General features: G+C 41.1%; 1 protein-coding gene across 2 annotated transcripts in view; it reads left to right on the forward strand.

Moving 5' to 3' along the window:
* Positions 1-21,426, forward strand: part of LOC119795294 (formin-2-like) — a 47,139-nt gene that overhangs the window by 6,466 nt on the left and 19,247 nt on the right. Inside the window, exons 3-10 of one of the 2 annotated variants that reach the window (XM_038303206.1) lie at positions 2,007-2,185; positions 6,744-6,894; positions 7,752-7,810; positions 8,293-9,058; positions 9,095-9,365; positions 10,555-10,699; positions 12,447-12,534; positions 17,105-17,166. In XM_038303206.1, coding sequence (XP_038159134.1) covers positions 2,007-2,185; positions 6,744-6,894; positions 7,752-7,810; positions 8,293-9,058; positions 9,095-9,365; positions 10,555-10,699; positions 12,447-12,534; positions 17,105-17,166 — 1,721 coding nt within the window. Of the gene's footprint in view, positions 1-2,006; positions 2,186-6,743; positions 6,895-7,751; positions 7,811-8,292; positions 9,366-10,554; positions 10,700-12,446; positions 12,535-17,104; positions 17,167-21,426 lie in introns of both variants that reach the window. The other variant, XM_038303205.1, reaches the window with a different exon arrangement.

Raw genomic sequence — 21,426 nt, forward strand, 5'->3', positions numbered from 1 at the left:
TCAGACCTACTGAAGCAGCAGAAGCTGCTGGTTTACATGCAAAGGCAATGGCTGACACGCATCAAGGCGCAGCAACACGCGGGTGCTGGATTTTGAAAAAATTTACTTTAGCTGCTGGATGCGCCGCATCAACCAATCAGAGAAGCTGATCTGGGAGCCGGCAGGGAGTCAGACTCAGCACTGCTGATGCAGAGTGCTATGATCACTCCTCTGAAACAGTTTATTAACACCTAAATTAACTTAAAATGTAGTGTGTTAAAGAAGCACTTGAGATGCTTCTGACCTTAATTTATACACGCATCAAAAATGAAGCAGCAGACGCATTTTTGCTGCTTCTATCACATGCGGTCTGAATGTAGCATAAGACGATGAAGGTTTGGGATTGTTTTTTCTTTAAACTATCCCTGATTTAAACTTCTTCTCTTTTTTTTTTCTTTTTCTTTTCTTTGTCATCATGGTGCCATCTCCTGACAAACCGCTTGTAATGAATGTCTAAAAAAAGCTCAAATTACCTTTGTTTTAAATTATACAAAGGTAGATTTACTTATTAGTTGATGTCTGCATTGCACTGGATTACATTTAGAGGAGGACTGGATCATGTATGTAAAAATAATACCAATAAAATATTGTTGAAATAAATTGTAAAGAAAAGTTCAAACTGATGCCTCATGTGGCAGAAATCCTGCAACCAGGCAATGCATCATTTTACTATTTTAATGCTGTTTTTGTGCAACATGGTGACGTTTATACAATGAATATTTTCCCCTTAACCTTAATCACTTCTGTTTGACTTTGGACTGTCACCTTTTAACAAAGAAATAGGCCCATTTTGGTTCACTAATGTCTTTTATTACATCTTTAATTACAAGGGGAAATAATTCCCAATTTTTCAGTGTGAATGTATTTTTCTTCCTTTTTTGCCCTTTTGGTGGTAAAGCTAGCTGTATCTTATGGAAATCATTTAAACATTTTCGATTTTTAACATGTAAATGGCTTAGCCCCTGCTTACCTCCAAGTTCTTCTCAAGGACGGCTTCACAATCCTGCAATCTCCTACCAGATTTAAAAGCAGTGGAGACCAAGTATTTGAAGTATTTGAAGCTTAACCTTCAATGTAAGATTTGTTCAAATTTTGGATAATTTCAAATCACTGCTGAAAGCTCATTTATATTCCTTGACATTTAATTAAATAGGGTCTGACTGTAAACGGCCTGAACTATTTGTCCTTACTTTATATTTTCAAAAATGCTTCATTCAATTATGGTTTTATGAAAACTGCACAGCATTTTACTGAGGTTACAAGCTATTTCTAATTCAATTCTATTCAGTTTATTTCTATAGCACCAATTCCCAACACACGTTATCTCCAGGCACTTTCCAGTTCACCAAATCATCAAGATTCAAAGTTTCCTATCTAAGCAAAAACCAGCTGATGGCATTGACTCATTGACTCTTCAGCAATCCCTCGCACTAAGCATGCTTGTAGCGACAGTGGAGAGGAAAAACTCCCTTTTAACAGGAAGAAACCTCCAGCAGAATCAGGCTCAGTGTGAGCGGCCATCCTCTGAGGCCGACTGGAGTTCAAGGAGACAGAAGCAGACATAGAAAAAAAGCATAGATACAGAAGTCAACCAGCTCCACAGTGTGTTTCCCCGTCCAGGAAACACACAGCCAGGCAGACGAGCTTCGAGCCAGCTTCCATGTCAGAGGATGAAGAGATCACATCCAGTTAGTCACAGTCAGAGAAACAGGACTACACTGAAAAACAGGCTGATCTCTATCATCTATAAACAAAGGTGTTTATAGATGCAGAGTGGGAGAATACTGTAGAGATAGAATGAAGAAGAATGATGAAAAAGGGGTCCCTATGTCCTCCAGAAGTATAGGCCTATAGCAGCATAACTTTTTAAAAGCATCTCATAGATAAATTTGACTGACCAGGCTGATTTAAAGAACCTATTGGTTTCATGTAGCAGTTATTTTCCCTGTTTATTCTGCCCTGTTCAGGTCGCACGCTCCTTGAGAAGCTGTTCCTGCAGCAGCAGCAGGAGGAACCAGAGGAAGCCGAGAGGCTCTGCTCTAAGATCTTGGCCATGGGTCTCCTGCTTCCTTTTACAGACTGCTTCAGAGAACAGATGGGGGGCAGCACTGCTCACATCCCCTCCACTGCATCAGTCAAGTTTGATGTACGTACAGATTGTTTCTGCCATGTTTCCTGTCACTTGTCACAACATTTTCTGATGGTCAGATGTTATTCATCATCTGATTGATTACTGTCAATACTCAAGTTGGGTGGGGGATGAGGGGGGATGGCATCCCCCCATACCATCCCCTGTAACATTTAATTACTGAATTCGTAAATTTCTATTATATATTAACAGTAATGGCAATAATATGGCCCTTTCAACATTTGGCGGGCTGTGTGCTCACAAGTAGCCCACAGCCTGCGATGTTCTGAACAGCATCAAGGCCAAGCGGCACAGACAACCCGATTTGAGGAAATGTGAAAATAAGGAGGGGAGGGAATCTTTCACAGGTTCCAGCTTCTAAGTTTAACAAATAAAGTGTCAGAAATTATCTAGAATGGTGTTGATAGCAAAATGGGAAGTTGGCATCCACTGAGCAGAGAATTTATTCATTTCACACTGACTGAAACGTGTCTCCAAAGAAGTAAAATCCTTCATCCATGCATCCATCCATTATCTGAGACGCTTATCCCGAGTGGGGTCACGAGCAGTCAATGGCGAGAGGCGGGGTCCACCCTGGACAGGTCGCCAGTCCATTGCAGGGCAACACAGAGACAAACAACCATTCATACACACACTCACACCTAAGGAGAATTTAGAGAAGATAATTAACCTAACACTCATGTTTTTGGACTGTGGGAGGAAGCCGGAGTACCCAGAGAGAACCCACGCATGCTCAGGGAGAACATGCAAACTCCATGCAGAAAGACCCCGGGCCGGGAATTGAACCCAGAACCTTCTTGCTGCAAGGCACCCACTGCCCCACTGAGCAGCCCAAAGTAAAATCCTATTAATTCAAATTAACCAAATCTATCAATTTTAAGGCATCCTTGTATAAAAAAATATGAAAACAGGATGAATGTTTAATTTCGTTCATATTTCAGTCCGTTTTCTCATCAGTGCTCATGAGCGCTCCCTCGACAGGGGAGGTCATTCTGGGCACAACAGATGAAACCCAGGAGAGAGAGAGAGAATGGAAACAGGGGCGGATTTAGGAAATGTGTGGCCCTAGGCAAAGACAGGCATGGGGGCCTCTGATTTGAGAAGACAACACATAAAACAGACCCATTATACAGATACAGAAATGTGATGTTAATGTCTGGCAAATGGTCATAAATGAATCGTATGTTGACATCTGACTGTAAGGTCCCTCATGTGACTTGCAGAATGCCTGTCATCCGGTCAATGGTAAATATAGTTTAGCTGATCTGTTTGAATAATTTTAACTTTAACTTTTTAACAGTTAGCAGTTTTTTTCAGATTTTGAAAATTATTTCAGCTGTTTCAATTTAATTAACTGAATTTGAATTTAAAAAATATTTGACTTGAAAGGATTCGAATATTAATTTGCAATGTTGCAATGTTCCAAATCTTAAAAGATTAATTGCCAAAAGATTCTCCACAGTAAAATCAAAGAAGTGTCCTACGTACCATGACTATGAAGCTAATCCCGGTAGGAAATGAGTCCCTAACTATGTAGGGGCAGTGATAGCCATGCTGACTATGTAGGGGCAGTGATAGTCATGCTAACTATGTAGGGGCAATGATAGCCATGCTGACTATGTAGGGGCAGTGATAGTCATGCTAACTATGTAGGGGCAGTGATAGCCATGCTAACTATTTAGGGGTAGTTATAGCCATGCTAACTCTGTAGGGGCAGTGATAGCCATGCTAACTATGCAGGGGCAGTGATAGCCATCTTAACTATTTAGGGGCAGTGATAGCCATGCTAACTATGCAGGGCAGTGATAGCCATGCTTACTATGCAGGGGCAGTGATAGCTATGCTAACTATGTAGGGGCAGTGATAGTCATGCTAACTATGTAGGGGCAGTGATAGCTATGCTAACTATTTAGGGGTAGTTATAGCCATGCTAACTCTGTAGGGGCAGTGATAGCCATGCTAACTATGCAGGGGCAGTGATAGCCATGTTAACTATTTAGGGGCAGTGATAGCCATGCTAACTATGTAGGGGCAGTGATAGTCATGTTAACTATTTAGGGGTAGTGATAGCCATGCTAACTCTGTAGGGGCAGTGATAGCCATGCTAACTATGCAGGGGGTAGTGATAGTCATGTTAACTATTTAGGGGCAGTGATAGCCATGCTAACTATGTAGGGGCAGTGATAGTCATGCTAACTCTGTAGGGGCAGTGATAGCCATGCTAACTCTGTAGGGGCAGTGATACTCATGCCAACTATGTAGGGGAAGTGATAGCCATGCTAACTATTTAGGGGCAGTGATAGCCATGCTAACTACGTAGGGGCAGTGATAGGGATGCTAACTATTTAAGGGCAGTGATAGTCATACTATCTCTGTAGGGGAACTGATAGCCATGCTAACTACGTAGGGGCAGTGATAGCCATTTTAACTATTTAGGGGAAGTGATAGCCATGCTAACTATGCAGGGGCAGTGATAGCCATGCTAACTACGTAGGGGCAGTGATAGTCATGCTAACTATTTAAGGGCAGTGATAGTCATACTAACTCTGTAGGGGCAGTGATAGCAATGCTAACTACGTAGGGGCAGTGATAGTCATGCTAACTATGCAGGGGCAGTGATACTCATGCTAACTATGTAGGGGAAGCGATAGCCATGTTAACTATTTAGGGCCAATGATAGCCATGCTAACTATGTAGGGGCAGTGATAGCCATGCTAACTCTGTAGGGGCAGTGATAGCCATGCTAACTACCAAGGGGCAGTGATAGTCATGCTAACTATTTAATACTGATTACTGTATTTTTCGCACTGGATTTTGAGGCTTTAATGAAAGGACTATTTTAGAACTGTTTTCATATGTAGGGTGCACTGGGATATAAGGTGCATAGAACAGAAGCTGCAGCCAAACATTTGACTGGGGTTCTGTTATACATCTACTTGATGGAGCTGTGCTAGAGGAAATGTCATAAAAACAGACAAATCATTCAGTCAAACTTTATTGATACGATTCAAACCAGCATTCTGATAACTCTGTTCACTCCCATGGTCTCCTCTACATAGACTTTAATTGAATAGAGCCAGACGCATTTTGGGGAATGCAGTGGGGTCTATGAATTTGAACTGAAATGTTTGGGTATTCACAATAACTTAACTCAAACGTGGAGGGAACTTTTCCCTGATTCAGTAAACACATAATGTAACAGCCTACCACTGAATCAAACATTAGCGCATTCACAATAAATTAACTTTTGAAATTGCTCAACCTACAGATAAAACGTAGTGCAATTACAATAACTCAACATTGTTCAAACCTTAATGTGCATATTTACAACATCTCCCAGCCCTTCTTCACTTTTAAACCAGAAAAAAAAAAAAAACACAATCTGATACCTTGAAATTAAGGCCCCGTCCACACGAAGTCAAAACGAACACGAAACGCTGATATTTTCCAAAACGTTTGCCGTAAAGACGGAGACATAAAATAAATGTGAGCGTCCACACGAATGCATGAAAACGCTGCAAAATGTATGCCAGGCCTGTAAGTGGCGCTGTGGTGCCAAAGCAAAAATAAGCGACGAAATGTTGGGCGTGCGCACTAATATTTATACATGGTTGCCCTGCGGGTCCATTTTCGTGGTTAAGTCAAATGTTCTTCCTGGAGATATTCCAGAAGAAGAAGATTCTGTTGTAAGCCCGACAGCAGGGTGAGTAGCATTAGCAGCAACGGCGCCATTGTTGTTGTGATACTGTGTCGCGCATGCGTGTTTAGAGGCGACGCTATGACGCATGCGTGTAAAAAAAAATATGCGGTTAGAGCGTAAAGATGGAAACGCGAAAACGGCGTTTTGAAATCTTTCCACTCTGAAGGCTGAATAAAAAAAAGATCGTTTACAGACCCCCGAAACGCCGGCTTCGTGTGGATGAGAGGCTGGTTTGGTGAAAAATTTGTGCGTTTAGGCCAGGGTTCGGCTTCGTGTGGACGGGGAATTAGTGGATAACTCAACATTGTTCAAACCTTAATGTGCATATTCACAACATCTCCCGACCCTGTTCACTTTTAAACCCGAAAAAAAAGAACACAATCTGATACCTTGAAATTTAGTGGATAACTCAACATTGTTCAGTTACGGTACGTATATAACACATAAAAACTAACTTTTTCAGTTCATTCCCTGTCCACGAATCCCTGGAATTCCTCTCCATGTTGGAGAGATTACCAGGAGCTCACAGTGAACCGTTTTTGCTGACATGAGTTCTTGTAGCTTTTTCAATGAAGGGAAAATGGGGGCTGGTGGAGAGTAGGAACACGTTGTTCATACTTTAATACTTCTGCTAAAAGACCTTTTATTGTTTTTAAATATGGCTGTAGGTAATGTAACTGAATAAACCCCCCTCTCTCCGTCACTGTGGTCAGGATTTGAATTTGGGTTTGCTCATAGAAAGATGGAAATCTAAAGATGTTGTAGTCCACCTCATAGGCAAGAAAGGTACTAAAACACTACTTTAATGATTTGACAAAAGTACAATGACTTCATGACATTAATGTGTCTCTGCAGCATGACCAGCTTTATACTTGGGCTGCAGTCAACCAGCCACCACACTCACTGGATCTACTTGAGGGGAAACTCATCGGTCAAATCAAGAGCCAATGGTCACCATTAAAACATGGGGGAGAAAACAGGACTGGGATTAAATCGACGGATGGAGGTAAGAGGAAGACTTAATTAAATATGCAGCATTAACTGGTTACAATAATTGAATTGTTTTACTCCTTGAAGCTATTAATATACACCTAAGCATATATATAGGGTAGTGGATATTTGTAGAGGATCCAAATGCAGAGATAGAAGGCTGAGATACTTTCTTGCAAATTTTACGAAGAGGTAAAGAGTAACAGAAGCATTAATCCAGAAATTTCAGACAAGGAACTCTGGAGCCAAAACTAGGAAACACACATAATAAGGAAGATAATCCAGCCATGAGGAATTGCAAAGGAGGAGTATATATGGGAGACAGAACAAATAGTGGAGTAATCAGTAACTCGGAAGCAGGTGTGGATGGAAACAGCTAGAAAGTGTCATGCTAAGAACAATATGATCCAGTATTTAAGTTGGACAGTTAGATTGTCAAGGACCAGAAGAGAGGACCCAGTAAACGAGGCAGACATACAGTTAGATTTCTCAAAAAGGTGTTTATTAAAAAACAATGGATCTGCAGTAACTGCAGGGATGTCTAAGGCAGGTATGTCTGCAGGGGAAAACTGGGGTTAGTAACCACGTTAATCTGACGGAGGATGATTAGGAATGTGTGAGTCACTAACCTGCTCCTAAAGTTCAGTCCTTGCCCAGAGGAAGAGGTGGATTCCAAATGTTTGCCAACACAACGCAGGAAATGCTACCCAGAGTCCCAGACGCTCAAGCCTCGAAGACTGCAGAAATCAGATCCAAGCATTTGATGCATTTTTGGCTAATTCTCAGAACTAACATATATTTTTAACTCATTTTTAATAATTACAACTTTTACCTGGTAAAGTGTTGTTGCTGCACTCTGATTTTTGTGTCTAGATCATCATGAAGCTGTTCCCAAAACAAGACAACCAGAGAACGAAGAGACACCCTCAGAGGTCTGTCTCTGTATTTTTCTTTACATTCTTTGATTTTGTGTAAGGAACTCATCGAACTCATTGATCGTGTAGAGAGATAGATCCATCCATCCATCCATCCATCCATCCATCCATCCATCCATCCATCCATCCATCCATCCATCCATCCAACAGTGTGTCCATCAATCGGTCTGTCCATCAACAGGTCCGTCCATCCATCAGTCGGTCAATCCATTTGTCCTTTATACATCCATCCATCCATCCATCCATCCATCCATCCAACCATCCATCTGTCCGTCCGTCCATCCATCCATCCATCCATCCATCCATCCATCCATCCATCCATCCATCCATCCATCCATCCATCCAGCCATCCACCTATCGCCACTCATTCTATGCTAGACGTAATTAATATGAAACCATGTGTAATTATTATTTTCTTGTTTTGTATAAAATTTGGTTAAACCTTTCATTTTTAATTTAATAATCTTCGCTTTCTTTAGGAGGAGTTTGTTTTGCCCTTAAAAAAGATGAAGGAAAAACACGTTAATGTTATCCAGCAGCTTGAACAAACTATTGAAGACCTCAGGACTAAGATTGCTGAGCTTGAACGTCAGCCCCCTCTTCTGGAGGAGAAGGGTACAAGGACCATCACCTCCACGACTGACAGAGAATGTGGAGGAGAGGATGGCCTGTTGAGGGCTCTCCGTGATGCCCATCTGCAAACAGAGGCGGGACCCCTGCTGGGCTGTCAGGAGGTCAAATCCGTACAGACCTCGCCAATGGATGACAGCTTTGGGTTCAAAGTGCCTTGTAGAGAGCAGGATGGAGGTTTTGAGAAGCCCCAATCCAAGCGTGATTGTGCATGTCAGCTGGATCCTTCGTCTGCACCTCCCCTGCCTCGAGGCGAAACTGCAACTCTTCACTCAGGCCGGACTATGGTCCCACCTCCACCTCCTCCTCCATTACCCCCAGGTCTAGATTCAACCCTTCCATCTGGTTCAACAGGTCCTTCTGCTCCACCTCCTCCTCCTCCTTTACCTGGTCTTCCAGGTCCTCCCCCGCCACCCCCTCCTCCACCTTTACCTGGACTTCCAGGTCTTCCCCCGCCACCCCCTCCTCCACCTTTACCAGGACTCCCTGGTCCTCCTCCACCTCCTCCTTTACCAGGTCTTCCAGGTCCTCCCCCGCCACCCCCTCCTCCCCCTTTACCTGGACTTCAAGGTCCTCCCCCGCCGCCACCACCTCCTCCTTTACCAGGACTCCCTGGTCCGCCTCCACCTCCTCCTTTACCAGGACTCCCTGGTCCGCCTCCACCTCCTCCTTTACCAGGTCTTCCAGGTCCTCCACCTCCACCCCCTCCTCCAGGCTGTGGGCCTCCTCCCCCTCCTCCACAAGGATTGGTTTGTTTCCCCCCAAGTCTTCCTGGAGCAATAGGTTCACTCCCCCCTCCGTTGCCCCTTGGTCTATATTCTCTGGCTTTAACTCAGGAGAAACCAGCCAGGAAAGCTGCAGTGGAGCCACCCAGGCCAATGAAGCCCCTCTATTGGACCAGGATCCAGCTCCAAACAAAGAGGTATTGATGCTGATCGGTATCAATTGTAATTATCTCTACTACTCCAATTAACTGAAATAAGCACCTCACTACTGCTAAACAGCAGATGTGACCATTTCAAGCTCAGGTCACTTAAAACAGCTTAAATCACATCCTCTCTTAAAATTAATGTAAAAAAATGAACTATTATATGCAACTAGAAAACAAAGCCAAAACAATGCCATTAAAACGAAGCAGAGAGTTTGCAAAGAATATAACCAGAAAACCAAATAACCTGCTTTCTCAGGGACCCAGAGTGGCAGTCTGTGTGTCTGGGACTTGAACTCAGAACCTACGAGACCCAAGCGCAATGCATAGGCCACCACTTATATACTAAAATAAAAAATAAAATAAACTGCAATATCCTTTATATATATCATACGAAAGAGGATTAGGGCCACTGAAAAAATAACAAAAAGTTAACTGATTTTTACATTTTATTTCAGTAAAATGTAAAAATCTGAGTTTAAAGTCAGAATTGAGAGATTATAGCTTCCCTATAGCTGCCAGGACTATATGAAATGACACCGTGGCTCGGTGTTTAACTAAATGCTGTGTTTGTGGGAAAACAATCTCACGGAAAATACATTCTGCAGAACAGGAAGGACATGCTCAACAAAATAAAAGCACTTAGCTCAAGCCAGAAGTTATAAACATTGTAAGACAAAAATCAGCACAAAACCTATTGAATAGAACACCTTCCTTTTTGGCCTAATAAAATACAATATGGTTATTTACAGTACCAAAAGATTAATATTAATTCCAGTCAGCAGAGCCGAACAAAGATTACTTCAAACCTAAATCTACAAAAATGTTTATTCAGTGAATTATGGAGATTGGCGGCCGGCCTAGCGGTAAGGGCATAGAGCTTTGAATCAAGAGGTTCTGAGTTCGAATCCCACTCCCACAGCCGGCCACTCTGGATCCCTGAGCAAAGACCCTTAACCCCACACTGCTCCTTGGGCACTGCACAATGGCAGCCCAATGCTCCCCAAGGGATGGGTTAAATGCAGAGAGGTAATTTCATTGCTCTATACTTGGGACAGTTTAATGACAATAAAACATGGGATTTTTTATTTATATAAGATATTTAACTGACAAAATGATTCCTCATTAGCTCTCAAGTCAATGGTTTGTCACCTGAAACTGTGTTTCACTTCCTGTTTTCCAGGGACGCTCATTCTGCACTTGTGTGGGAGACGGTCGAGGAACCTGAAGTAGATTTTGATGAATTTGTGGCGCTCTTCTCAAAAACTGCAGTTAAAGAAAAGAAGCAGCCGCTCTCTGACACCATCACCAAATCTAAGGCAAAACAGGTCTGTGTCCAAAGACTCTTTTATGTCTTGTATATAAAACAAAGTCTTTAAAAGCTTTGAAGAGTTATGTGCCGTCAGCGTTGGCAGTAATAAATTGAACGTTTACATCTTCTGAAATAGGAAATCACATAAATAATTCAGACACAAACACAATGGCAAGGAAGCAATGTTTGTCCTAACTTGGCTCTTCAAAAGAATAAAGAAAAAATAAACAGAAAATCAATATATATACTGATGTATCCTATAGTATAGTATGTAGTGTAACATTAGTCTGGCTGTTTGTCTGGCTAGTTAGCCAATGACATTGCGTCAAACATTAGAAAACAGAAAGTAGAGTTAATAGAAAGTAATTCACTGTGAAATGTCAACGTAGTAAGTAAAGAGAGAACAGTTCAACATACGGCCCTTATTGCACAGTAATCAGCCCTGTTCTGATTTGGGCAGCATTCGTTCCTCGTTATTTACAATAATGGAAAGTAGTCAGAGTCAAAACAAATTAAAGACACTTTGGTTAAACAGTAAAAAAAAAATATGAGAAAAATATGAAATTTTTCGTGTAATTTACTATATATAAATAAAAGAGATATGAAGTTCAAGATCTTTTAAGGATGGTGTTTTTATTATGGCCGTCCAAAAACTTTAAGGCCATAAACTCAAGGATTTTAAGGACTATTGGAAACTCAGTCCATGACTTTTCAAACTGCTGGTGCAAAGTGGTCTGCTATCAGATTCCAAAGCACAGAGGGAGGCTGGTTCATTTAGCACAGTGCAGTACCGCCAGTTGCCTTCAGGGCGGCTAAACCTGGACATTACGAGTCTAGAGCCTGCAGTGGCCAAACGTTACACAGTTCTACTTTAAGAAAAGGAGTAAAAAAAAAAGAAAAATCAAGGGAAAGTAACAGAGCTATTCCAAAAGCTGCGGCATATTATTTGAATAATTTACTTATTTTCAGAACAGTTCTAAAGTTATTATTCTAAAGCTAATTCACCTTTTTTATTAGCCTCAAAGAAACTATAGGACGCTGTCGATTAGTATAGCTGCGTATCAGTTTAGCTCAGAACTTATTTTTAAACAGCAGTTCAAAGTAAGCACCCTATTTGGCTGTGACTCCATCCTGGAGAGAAATATCAGCTGTGCTGCTTCATCAACACCTTTGTTTATAGATGCTGGAGATCGGCTGTTTTCCAGTGTAGTCCTGTTTCTCTGACCGTGACTGGCTGGATGTGCTATCTTCATCCTCTGACATGGGAGCTGGCTCAGAGCTCATCTGCCTGGCTTTGTGTTTCCTGGACCAGGCTGCCTTTTACAGCTGCTTTTTGTATCTCTGCTTCTGTCTCCTTGAACCCCAGTGGGCCTCTGCAGATGGCCGCTCACACTGAGCCTGGTTCTGCTGGAGGTTTCTTCCTGTTAAAAGGGAGTTTTTCCTCTCCACTGTCGCTACAAGCATGCTTAGTGTGAGGGATTGTATTTGAGTCAATGAGTTGAAGCAATCTACTGGTTTTCCTTAGATAGAAAACTTTGAATCAATTTGAATGTATGATCTGTTGAACTGTAAAGTGCCTTGAGATGACGTGTGTTGTGAATTGGCGCTATAGAAATAAACTGAATTGAATTGAATAATTTATTTATGAAGTTGTATATAACACTGCATCCAAAAACCTACATGTGTTTTTCTAATTAAAGTACAGTAAAAAGCTAATTTATCTATTATGGACTTGTACCTAACATTGCATTTTTCTTATATAGGTGGTGAAGCTCCTGAACAATAAGCGCTCACAGGCTGTTGGGATCCTTATGTCTTCATTGCACCTCGACATGAAAGATATCCAGCATGGTGAGTCCAGTAACTGAAAAACTACCCAGCTGTCTAAATGTTTCTAATACTGGTGTGGTAAACAGGAAAGCCACCTGCCCTATTTATTCTTTTTTTTACCACTAAAGCAGTTTCGCTTCCAGAAATGTTTAATGGGGGGCCAGATGGGGCTACTAAAAATCTTGGGGTGGCTACTGAAACTAAAAGCCATAATTTCAGGGTTTGAATCTACTATAGTGGTAAACCTGCCTGTAGGAAACACCTACTCATATTTTGATTTATTGTGTGATTTTTTTGATGTTACGTCGCTGGCTGTGCATAATGTGGTAAAATGCAAAACTGATGCTACTACATTTTACACTGGTAAGTGGGGTGGCCAGTGGGGTGGTCAGGGCATTGCACAGGGTGGCGGTGGCCAATCCTGGCCACCTCCTGGTATGGCCACTGCTCTAAAGAAGGAATTACTGCGCGGATAACAAAATAAAAAACACATCCATCTCAAGATGTTCCAAGCACATCAGGAATCGTAAGGTTGGGAGAAAATCAAACATGTTCAATCCTGAAAGCAGAGCTACGAGCCGATTTACCAGAAACCTTGCGGTCTACGCATGTTCAAACAAGGGAATTCTTCTTCAGGTTTTTTTTTTTATTTGACTCCACCCTTTCACTGAATTACAGGGTCTGACCAGGAGATGACGCTTCTCTTTAGATCATATTGTTCACAAATCAAGACAGAAAGAATATTTTAGTACAAAGATTGATGTTTAAAAAGGAATTGTGGGGGACCAGCCAGGGACCAGCCAGGGGCCCATCAAGGAAAGTGGGGATATTTTAAATGGCTATCACTGTACAGAACAGAGCCGATAAACAACCAGAGGGCCACAGTTTGATCCAACATCCAAATTTCAACGTTTTAAGCATTTCTGACGCCCAAAAAGCTTTTGATGTGAATGCAGCATTAGCCTAGCCTCGTGAGACCATCCTGATCTCCAAGCTTTCAAGGTTTCACTCGCAGATCAGTCTGGAGACTCTCCGTTAAAGAAAATTTGAAGCCGTTCACCAAACGAACGTCCAATCAGCGTTGGCTTTGAGGCGGGTTGAGGTGTGACGCAACGAGAAGCGCGACAGTTCAGTCTAAAGAACATGGCGGCTTCAGCCGATGAAACTAGCGTTAGCGTGGCTATCGAGCAAGTTTTATCGGAATTACAGAGTATTTCTTCACTGAAAGAAGAGCAAAACACTGCTCTGGAGGCTTTTCTCAGAGGAAAAGATGTTTTTGCTCTTCTCCCGACTGGTTTCGGCAAGAGTTTGATCTATCAATTGGCTCCTCTTCGTCATCGCTCTGTTGTACGTCATATGCTCCTTTGATCTGATTGGTTTATTTGGCCCGTCTATCACCAACATAGGCCAATCAGCTAACCAGTATTTTCGCCCCTTCCCAAAATTACTTCAACGGAAGGTTTCCAGATGGATAAGCGGAGCAAATCCATCTGGTGGAGTCACGTTAGCATTAGCCATGGATGGTTCTGATCTGTAAGCTGTGATGCTTCATTGTTCCTCAGCAGCATTACCTGAGATTGAACTCCCTGATTGTTCAGACCAACTCCAGACCCGATGTTCTGGAACAATCATAAACATTTCCATCCATCTCCCCTTTAGCATGCTGTGCTACCTCCAGCTGTCCTCTCCTTCTGACGTCACCACATGGAGATGGGTTTTCACTAGCTATAAATCAGGGTGCTGTTATGGAGCTACTGAATGTAGGATATTAATGTTAAAGTTAATCCTGTTTGGTTCCTAATAACCCAGAACCACCTGGTATGTCCTGCTGCAAGATTAGATGCAATCAATATTGCATCATCAACACTTGAATCTTGCTCCAAAGGTTTTACCTGTGATTGCCCTCTGGTTTCTGCATCTTAATGTAATGAACGTCCAGCAACTGTTGAGGCTTCTTCTCACTATATTTCCATATTCAGTCTGTAACTCATAAGATACTGATGCTGTTTCCTTTGAGTTTTTCTAGTGATCCAACTTTTCCATCACACCTTACCTCCTTTATCAGTCAGCCCAAAGGTTTAGCAGATCTTATATATTTTGTTTTTGTCTGTTGCACTTTTCTGTTTGTACATTTCTTTTTCCAAGAAATATTCTTGGTAGAATATGATGGAAGTAACATTCTCAGATGACTTTTTATAAGAAGTTGCTCTGATGAAAGTAATTTGTCCAAATGGTCACATTTTGGACAGAAAATATGTGGTGAGAGGAGCATGAAGGAAGCCATAGTGGACTCAGATTTCAGCCTTAAAAAACCTACAATACAGTGAAAAATTTGATTCCTTCCTGCTATCATCGCAGCCCCAACCACTTTCCAGGGGAACTGAAGACCTCACCTATTCAGCCCGGCCAACAATTCCCTTTAACGACCCCCTTTCAGAGACATAGACAGGTATGGGGCATTGCAGGCTAACAAAGAAACCAAACGAACCCCATTCTAAAGGGTTGGACCGTCCATTTCTATTTGCATTCTTTCTTTGTTGGGCTGCTGTATAAAACCTGGAACTCAACGCTATTTCTGACATTTTGAATTAAAAAAGCTTCCTGGATGGAAGAGAAACGTCTTCAAACTTGAAAAAAAAGTCCAGTGGATTATTTTTAACTTTTTTGGAATCAAGAGGTGATGTTCTGTCTTTTAGTCTCAGCTGCCGTCCTACACACCCTAATAGGATTACCTCCTCAGTAGCGGGTCAGTTTCTCCAGAGTCCTCTTAATCATCTAATTAGTGATTTAGATCCATCTAAGAGTTGTAAGATACCGGCCCTTAGGAACTACAATTACCCCCCCCTGCTTTACAATCTGCACTAATTTTGCCTCTAAGCCTTTAACCATAGAGGCAGTGAGCTTTAAGTGATATAATCACATCATTACTTCTTTGAAAGTATTCTTGATTGCTGAACGGTGAATCGTATTACTCACAACTTTTAGTTAAGATTCCATGTCTACCAAATATTTGGGGCGTGGTAATAAATGCTTTGCAGCGGTGTCCAATAGTAGAGAAACTTCTGGGTAGTTTGAGTAATATATAATGACTATCATCTCTGCCTGAGAGGGCAAAATATCAGTTCCCTCTTTGCTCCATTGGTTGCCCTGTCTGCTGTGAAACATGACTGGTCCTCTTGACTGTTGATGCCTGTGTCATTGATCTGTCTCACGGCGCTGATTCGTTGTCTCTGTTCATTCAAGGCCAGTATAAAAACCCTCCTGCACTTTTCTACACCTAAATGTCTCCTGATGCACTGAGGTTGGCATTAAAACCATTCATTCAGTTTCTCTTTAAAGCACTAATATGGATGGCTCAGTAGGAAACCTCCTGGCTATATAATCTTTTCTCACTGCCTGCAGCTCTATGTCATTCCTTCGTTTCAATCATATAATCAATATTTTTTTATAATAATAATTGAACTTTATTGATCTCACATTGCAAAAATTTACCTCTGCATTTAACCCATCCCCTTGGGGAGCAGTGGGCTGCCACTGTGTGGCACCCGGGGAACAGTGTGGGGTGTGGTCGAAAAATGTAGTTTCTCTTATTTTATATATTAATTTATGTTATTTACTCACTATAAAAGTTTTCACTGCCTGTTTCACCTGCAAGGCCACACAATTCCCCTGAGTGAGGGTGTTTGTAGACTAGATATATTTTCTTTCCATAACAAACCAGATTCATTTTCAAGGTTTATTCATAACAAGTTACTGTTTAACCAAAGTGTTTGTAATTTGTTTTGACTCGGACTACTTTTCATTATTGTAAGTAAGGAGGAACGAACGCTGCTCATGCAGAACAGGGCTGATTACAAAGCAATAAAGGCTGTGTGATAAACTGTTCTCTCTTTGCAAAGATAAAAATAAAATGCTGACTGAGTGAAATCCAAAGATCTCCATTTATTTAACTGGAACAAATTTTTGAATACTTTTTTTCCCCCCACTAAAGGGATTAGCTCAGAGACCCAGAGTGGCAGTTTGTGGGAGTGGATTTCAAACTCAGAACCTCAGGATTCTAAGCTCTATGCCCTAACCACTAGGCCACCGCTCCCTCTGTAATATTTTGTTTGATTTCCTGACCAGGTTGAATGGAAGACAGTCCCCATGTTGAGCCATTACAGCAATGCTGGAAAACTTAAGATTGAGGGAAGGACCATAAAGAGGAGCAGGTTGTGTCTTGGATTGCGCTAGTTGCCAGAAAGTTGATGGCTCCATGATAAACCAACTGCTTTTGAGAGAAATTGGAAATGTTCTCCATCTGGAAAAACTCATCTTTATCTCAACTAATCAAGAAAGTTTATTTTATAACCAATTCTTAGCTTGATGGATAAACTTCCGTCATATATACTATATCTGCTTATTGATTGTATCGCTTCTACTGACCAATTTTATAAACATGATACTTCCAACCCATGTTCAGTAGAAAGAAAGACTGTTGTATTTATTTATTTTCATCAAAAAATAAGGGAAGTTCTCTAAATAATTTTGAGTTAAAAGGTTCTTCAGGATGTTGTGAATGACCTGAACCTTTCTGTCTGTTTTTTTTTAGCTATCTTAAACTTGGACAACAACGTAGTGGACATGGAGACCCTGCAGGCTCTTTATGAAAATGTGAGTCTCTGACAGTTTCTGTTAAACAGGAAGAAACATCAAAGTTTATTCTGATAATTGGTTTAAAGAATATGCCGTGCCGTCATCATCTTCTTTCTACTTTATATCATCTTTGTCTTTTTTTGCCCGTAACATTTAGCTGTTGTTCATATGTCTCATTTAGTGCAAAAACCTGATTTAGTAGCAGTTTTGCAAAATGCTGAAATTTTTAACTGTTCTTCTTCGTACTATAGGTTTTAGATTTTTATTGGAAATTTCATGGCTATAACTAGCCCAATTTAAGGCTATGGACATGCAACTAATACCTACTTTTAGATACTATAAAATCATATATTATATAAACCTTGTCTTCATACACCTGGGCATGACTTTCAATTAGAGAAAGCCCTAAGAATGCCAGTCAGTTGGTAAATGTCTGAAAATAGCCAAAAAAATCTATCAAAAATAGATTATTTCATGTATATATATCTGTTATTTTAAACAGCATTAAACAATGAAATAAAATAAAAATAAAAAATAGAAAAAATAGAATGTTTTTCCATTTTAACATCAAAATTGTTTTTGAAGTAGAGAACAACAATCTCTCGGTTTGGTATATAGACAATTTCCTGACTCACTTTTTTAATAAAACTTGAACTAAACATTTTTTCTTTTTCTTTATTTTTTCTGTCTTAATGAGAGCAGATTCTGTCTGATTCTGTTCATGGTGGAGAATCCTGCTTCACAGCAGCAGGTTGAGCCAAACATCCTCTAAATGTTCAGGGTCATCTTTGAGCACCATTTCACTTTTCTTTCACCAGTTCACCACAGTTCTTCCAGCAGTCCACACTTTCTCTGCTCTCTTTTTCTCATCATCTTCTCCTTCATTCCCATCGCCCGCCTTGCCACAGGTTTGCCTGCTGTGTCTAAGAGTAGCAGCAGAAGCAACCCAGACTGACAGCAGCTCATTGGCTAATTTGGATCACGTGCAGCCTGGAGATGCTGTAAATTATAAATGTTTTAAATCAGGTTGGGTCTGGATTAGCCAGCAGGTGGGTCCAGATCTGGACCGCGGTCCACTGATCCGTGACCTCTGATATAGAGTGAAAGACATAAATTATTAACTTCAGCTACTAAATGCAACAAACCTCATAAATAAAGAGTGATTATTCTAAATGTAAAAGGTTAAAACCGTAACATAGAAAATATTTCACACAGTTGACAAGTTCAGCTCTTAGAATCAGAGTCAGTCAAGCACACGTTTGACAAGGCCGAGGTTTCTCATCAGTGCTCCATGTCAGGTTTGGTGGAAGTTAGTTTTGGACCCAGAGTAGAAGGAGGCAAAGATAAGTTTTTGCTGATTTAATGAAAATGCAAAAAAGACCACAGAAGAAAATCCAAGAATGAATACAGGAAACCAAAAACCAGGAAGGAAACTGAACAAGGACTACTAATCAGCTGACAAGGAGCAGGCGTGGATCGAAGCAAATCTAATACTGTTATGGTTCATCCCATATGTTGTGACTCTGAGTTTTCAGTTTTCTGTTATCAGTAGTTCTGTTTTGTTCTTTGATTTATTTTCCATCATATTCAATCAGTCTTTAGTTACTCTCTGTTGCCCCCTTGTGCTTGTTTTATTTCCCCCTGATTCCTTCTTGCCAGTTCCACCCACACCTGCTCCTTATTCAGCTCATTAGTCCATCCTTTGTTCTGTTCTCCTTAAATACTCCACCTCAGCAGTCACTCAGTGCTGGTTCCTTGTCGTTGTTGAAGTTGTCTTCTCAGCTCGTCTCTCCCTGGCTCCTCATGCTTGTTTTCCCCTGATGTCTCCATGGTTTTTGGTTTGTTTAACATTTTAAGTTGGATTTCTGGATTGCTGCCTCTGTCTCCTGTGTTCTTCAATTAAATCTGTCATCACTCGTCTCTGCATCCGGGTCCTCAAGCAACCTCACTGCACACTGTTGACAAATAAGATGAGAAGGTTTAGGTTCCACTCTTTTAAAGATACTAGTTTTAAATGTTCCATAAAAGGATTATTTCTCTCTGTCAGGGAAAAGAAGCCAGTATTTTAAATCCTAAGGTTCGAATATATTTTCAAAGTTACCAGTTTAGTTAACAAACACATTTCATAATCCTTATATGTATTTTGAGTTGTAAAGCCACGTCCAGTAGATGTAATAGTCTATATCTAGTGTATTATTTAGGCATTGGCAAGTATCACTTTAAGGGAAGAAAATCACTAATTTCATATCCTTAATGAGTTCAACAAAAAGTTGTTTTTCCATAGTTTGCTTGAAGTTGCATATCTGTGGCGATTTCTCATTGAATACCTGCAAGGCTAAACCTCCCCTGTAAATTTCACAAAATGTTTTGGTAAAATATGCATTGTGAAACCTCAAAAAAGTAGTCATGAAAGTTAAATTAAAATGCACTTGATTTCATGAATATGTTACACCATTAATCAGCTGTTTAGTTTGCTTGATCTGCCCTCCGCTCTGGAGCAGCAGGACTCTGCCTCTATGAGAAATCCCTGTTGAGTTTGAGCCTTACTCTACTGAGGTGTGCAGAGAGAAAGTAGAATTCTGATTGGATAACATGCCAAAATATGTCACTTCCAATGAGGCTCAGCCTCTAAGCGCATCTATGGATCAGGGGCGGGTCTTGAAGCTTGCTGGTCAATGTTGATATGGTGTCTCTTAAGGCCTCTCCCTCTGGACAGGCTAATTCCCCTTTGGGGTTTGTCCCCTTGTAGGTCCGGCTCTGGTCGCTCCGGTGCGGCCATCCATATGTCTGCCCTCCTTGTGTCTCAGTGATCTGGGGTGCTTCTGTATAACTGGGGGTTGCATTGCTTCATTTTCTATCTTAGGTCCTGTACTGTAGGGCGAGTCTTGGGCCGCCCACACCTGCTATTAGGCATAGCTTCCTTCTGAAGAAGCTTTGTAAACACAAGCATGCCCGTGCATACGTATCACGGGAGTTTGGTTCAAGGCGTTAAGGAATACACACTGATTCTAAATACTAAGCTGCAGCTACAGATATATACCACCCTGAATAATACTATGTGTTCTCAATTGTAAATTTCAGAAGAAACAGAAAACAAGTCAAAGGGCTGACGGTTCAAGCCCTGTCTCCGGCTTTCATTGTCGTGTCCTTTTGAATAAAATTTTTTAATTTAATTGACACTGTGGGTAGCACTGCTGCTTTGCAGAGTGAAGGTTGCGGGTTTGATTCCCAACCTCTCTGGGTACTCCTGCTTCCTCCCACAGTCCAAAGACATGACTGTTAGGCTGCTCTAAATTCTCCTTAGGTGTGAGTGTGTGTTAATGGTTGTTTGTCTCTGCGATGGGCTGGCGACCTGTCCAGGGTGGACCCTGCCTCTTGCCTGTAGACAGCTGGAGATAGGCACCAGCAACCCTCGCCACCCCAGCAGGGATAAGTGTGATAGAAAATGGATGGATGAACTAAATTGAATTGAATAGAGCTTCTGTCTCCTTGAACCCCAGTCAGCCTCAGCAGATGGCCGCTCACACTGAGCCTGGTTCTGCTGGACGTTTCTTCCTGTTGAAAGGGAGTTTTTCCTCTCCACTGTCGCTACAAGCATGCTTAGTGTGAGGGATTGTTTTCAAGTCAATGAATCGATTCAATCAATAGGTTTTCTTTAGATAGAAAACTTAGAATTAATCTGACTGGATGATAGAAATAAACTGAATTGAATGGCTTGTTTTCTAGGGTTAGGGTTAGTTTATATGTTCTATTTTCTTGCATTAAATGAGTCATAACCTGGTATGTTATGCATTTAATCCATATGAAATTGATCATATCATGTTTAATCAATTTAGATGAAAGAAAGGAATAGAGCTAATTTTAATCCCATTTTATATCCACTTTGTTTTTTTGTATGAGTAAGCACAATAATTTGACTTGTTTGTATGTACATTCCTTTGGGTGTGGCATTATCAACATTAACAGTTTGCCATGATTTATTTACTATCATTTCCTTACACAATAGATAAAAAGTTACAGCAGCAGCAATAGTTACCATTTGCCTACCAGTGACTCCCTGACTGGTGAAATCGCTGCTTTAGGTAAATCAGAGACAGTAGAGTTGATAGAATGTAGTGTTGCGCTGATGCCATTTTTTGGCCCAGATACCCGATACCTGGCTGTGCAGTATTGTCTCATACTGTTACCGTCTGTTTGAAATTGATGTGTGTGTGTACAACTGCATACTACTTGGATGTAAAATAATTGCCATCATGGCTTTGTCAAGCTGCTGTCTAC

The sequence above is a fragment of the Cyprinodon tularosa genome, unplaced genomic scaffold (assembly GCF_016077235.1).
Source record: "Cyprinodon tularosa strain WSP-4 unplaced genomic scaffold, ASM1607723v1 ctg508, whole genome shotgun sequence".
NCBI lineage: Eukaryota > Metazoa > Chordata > Actinopteri > Cyprinodontiformes > Cyprinodontidae > Cyprinodon > Cyprinodon tularosa.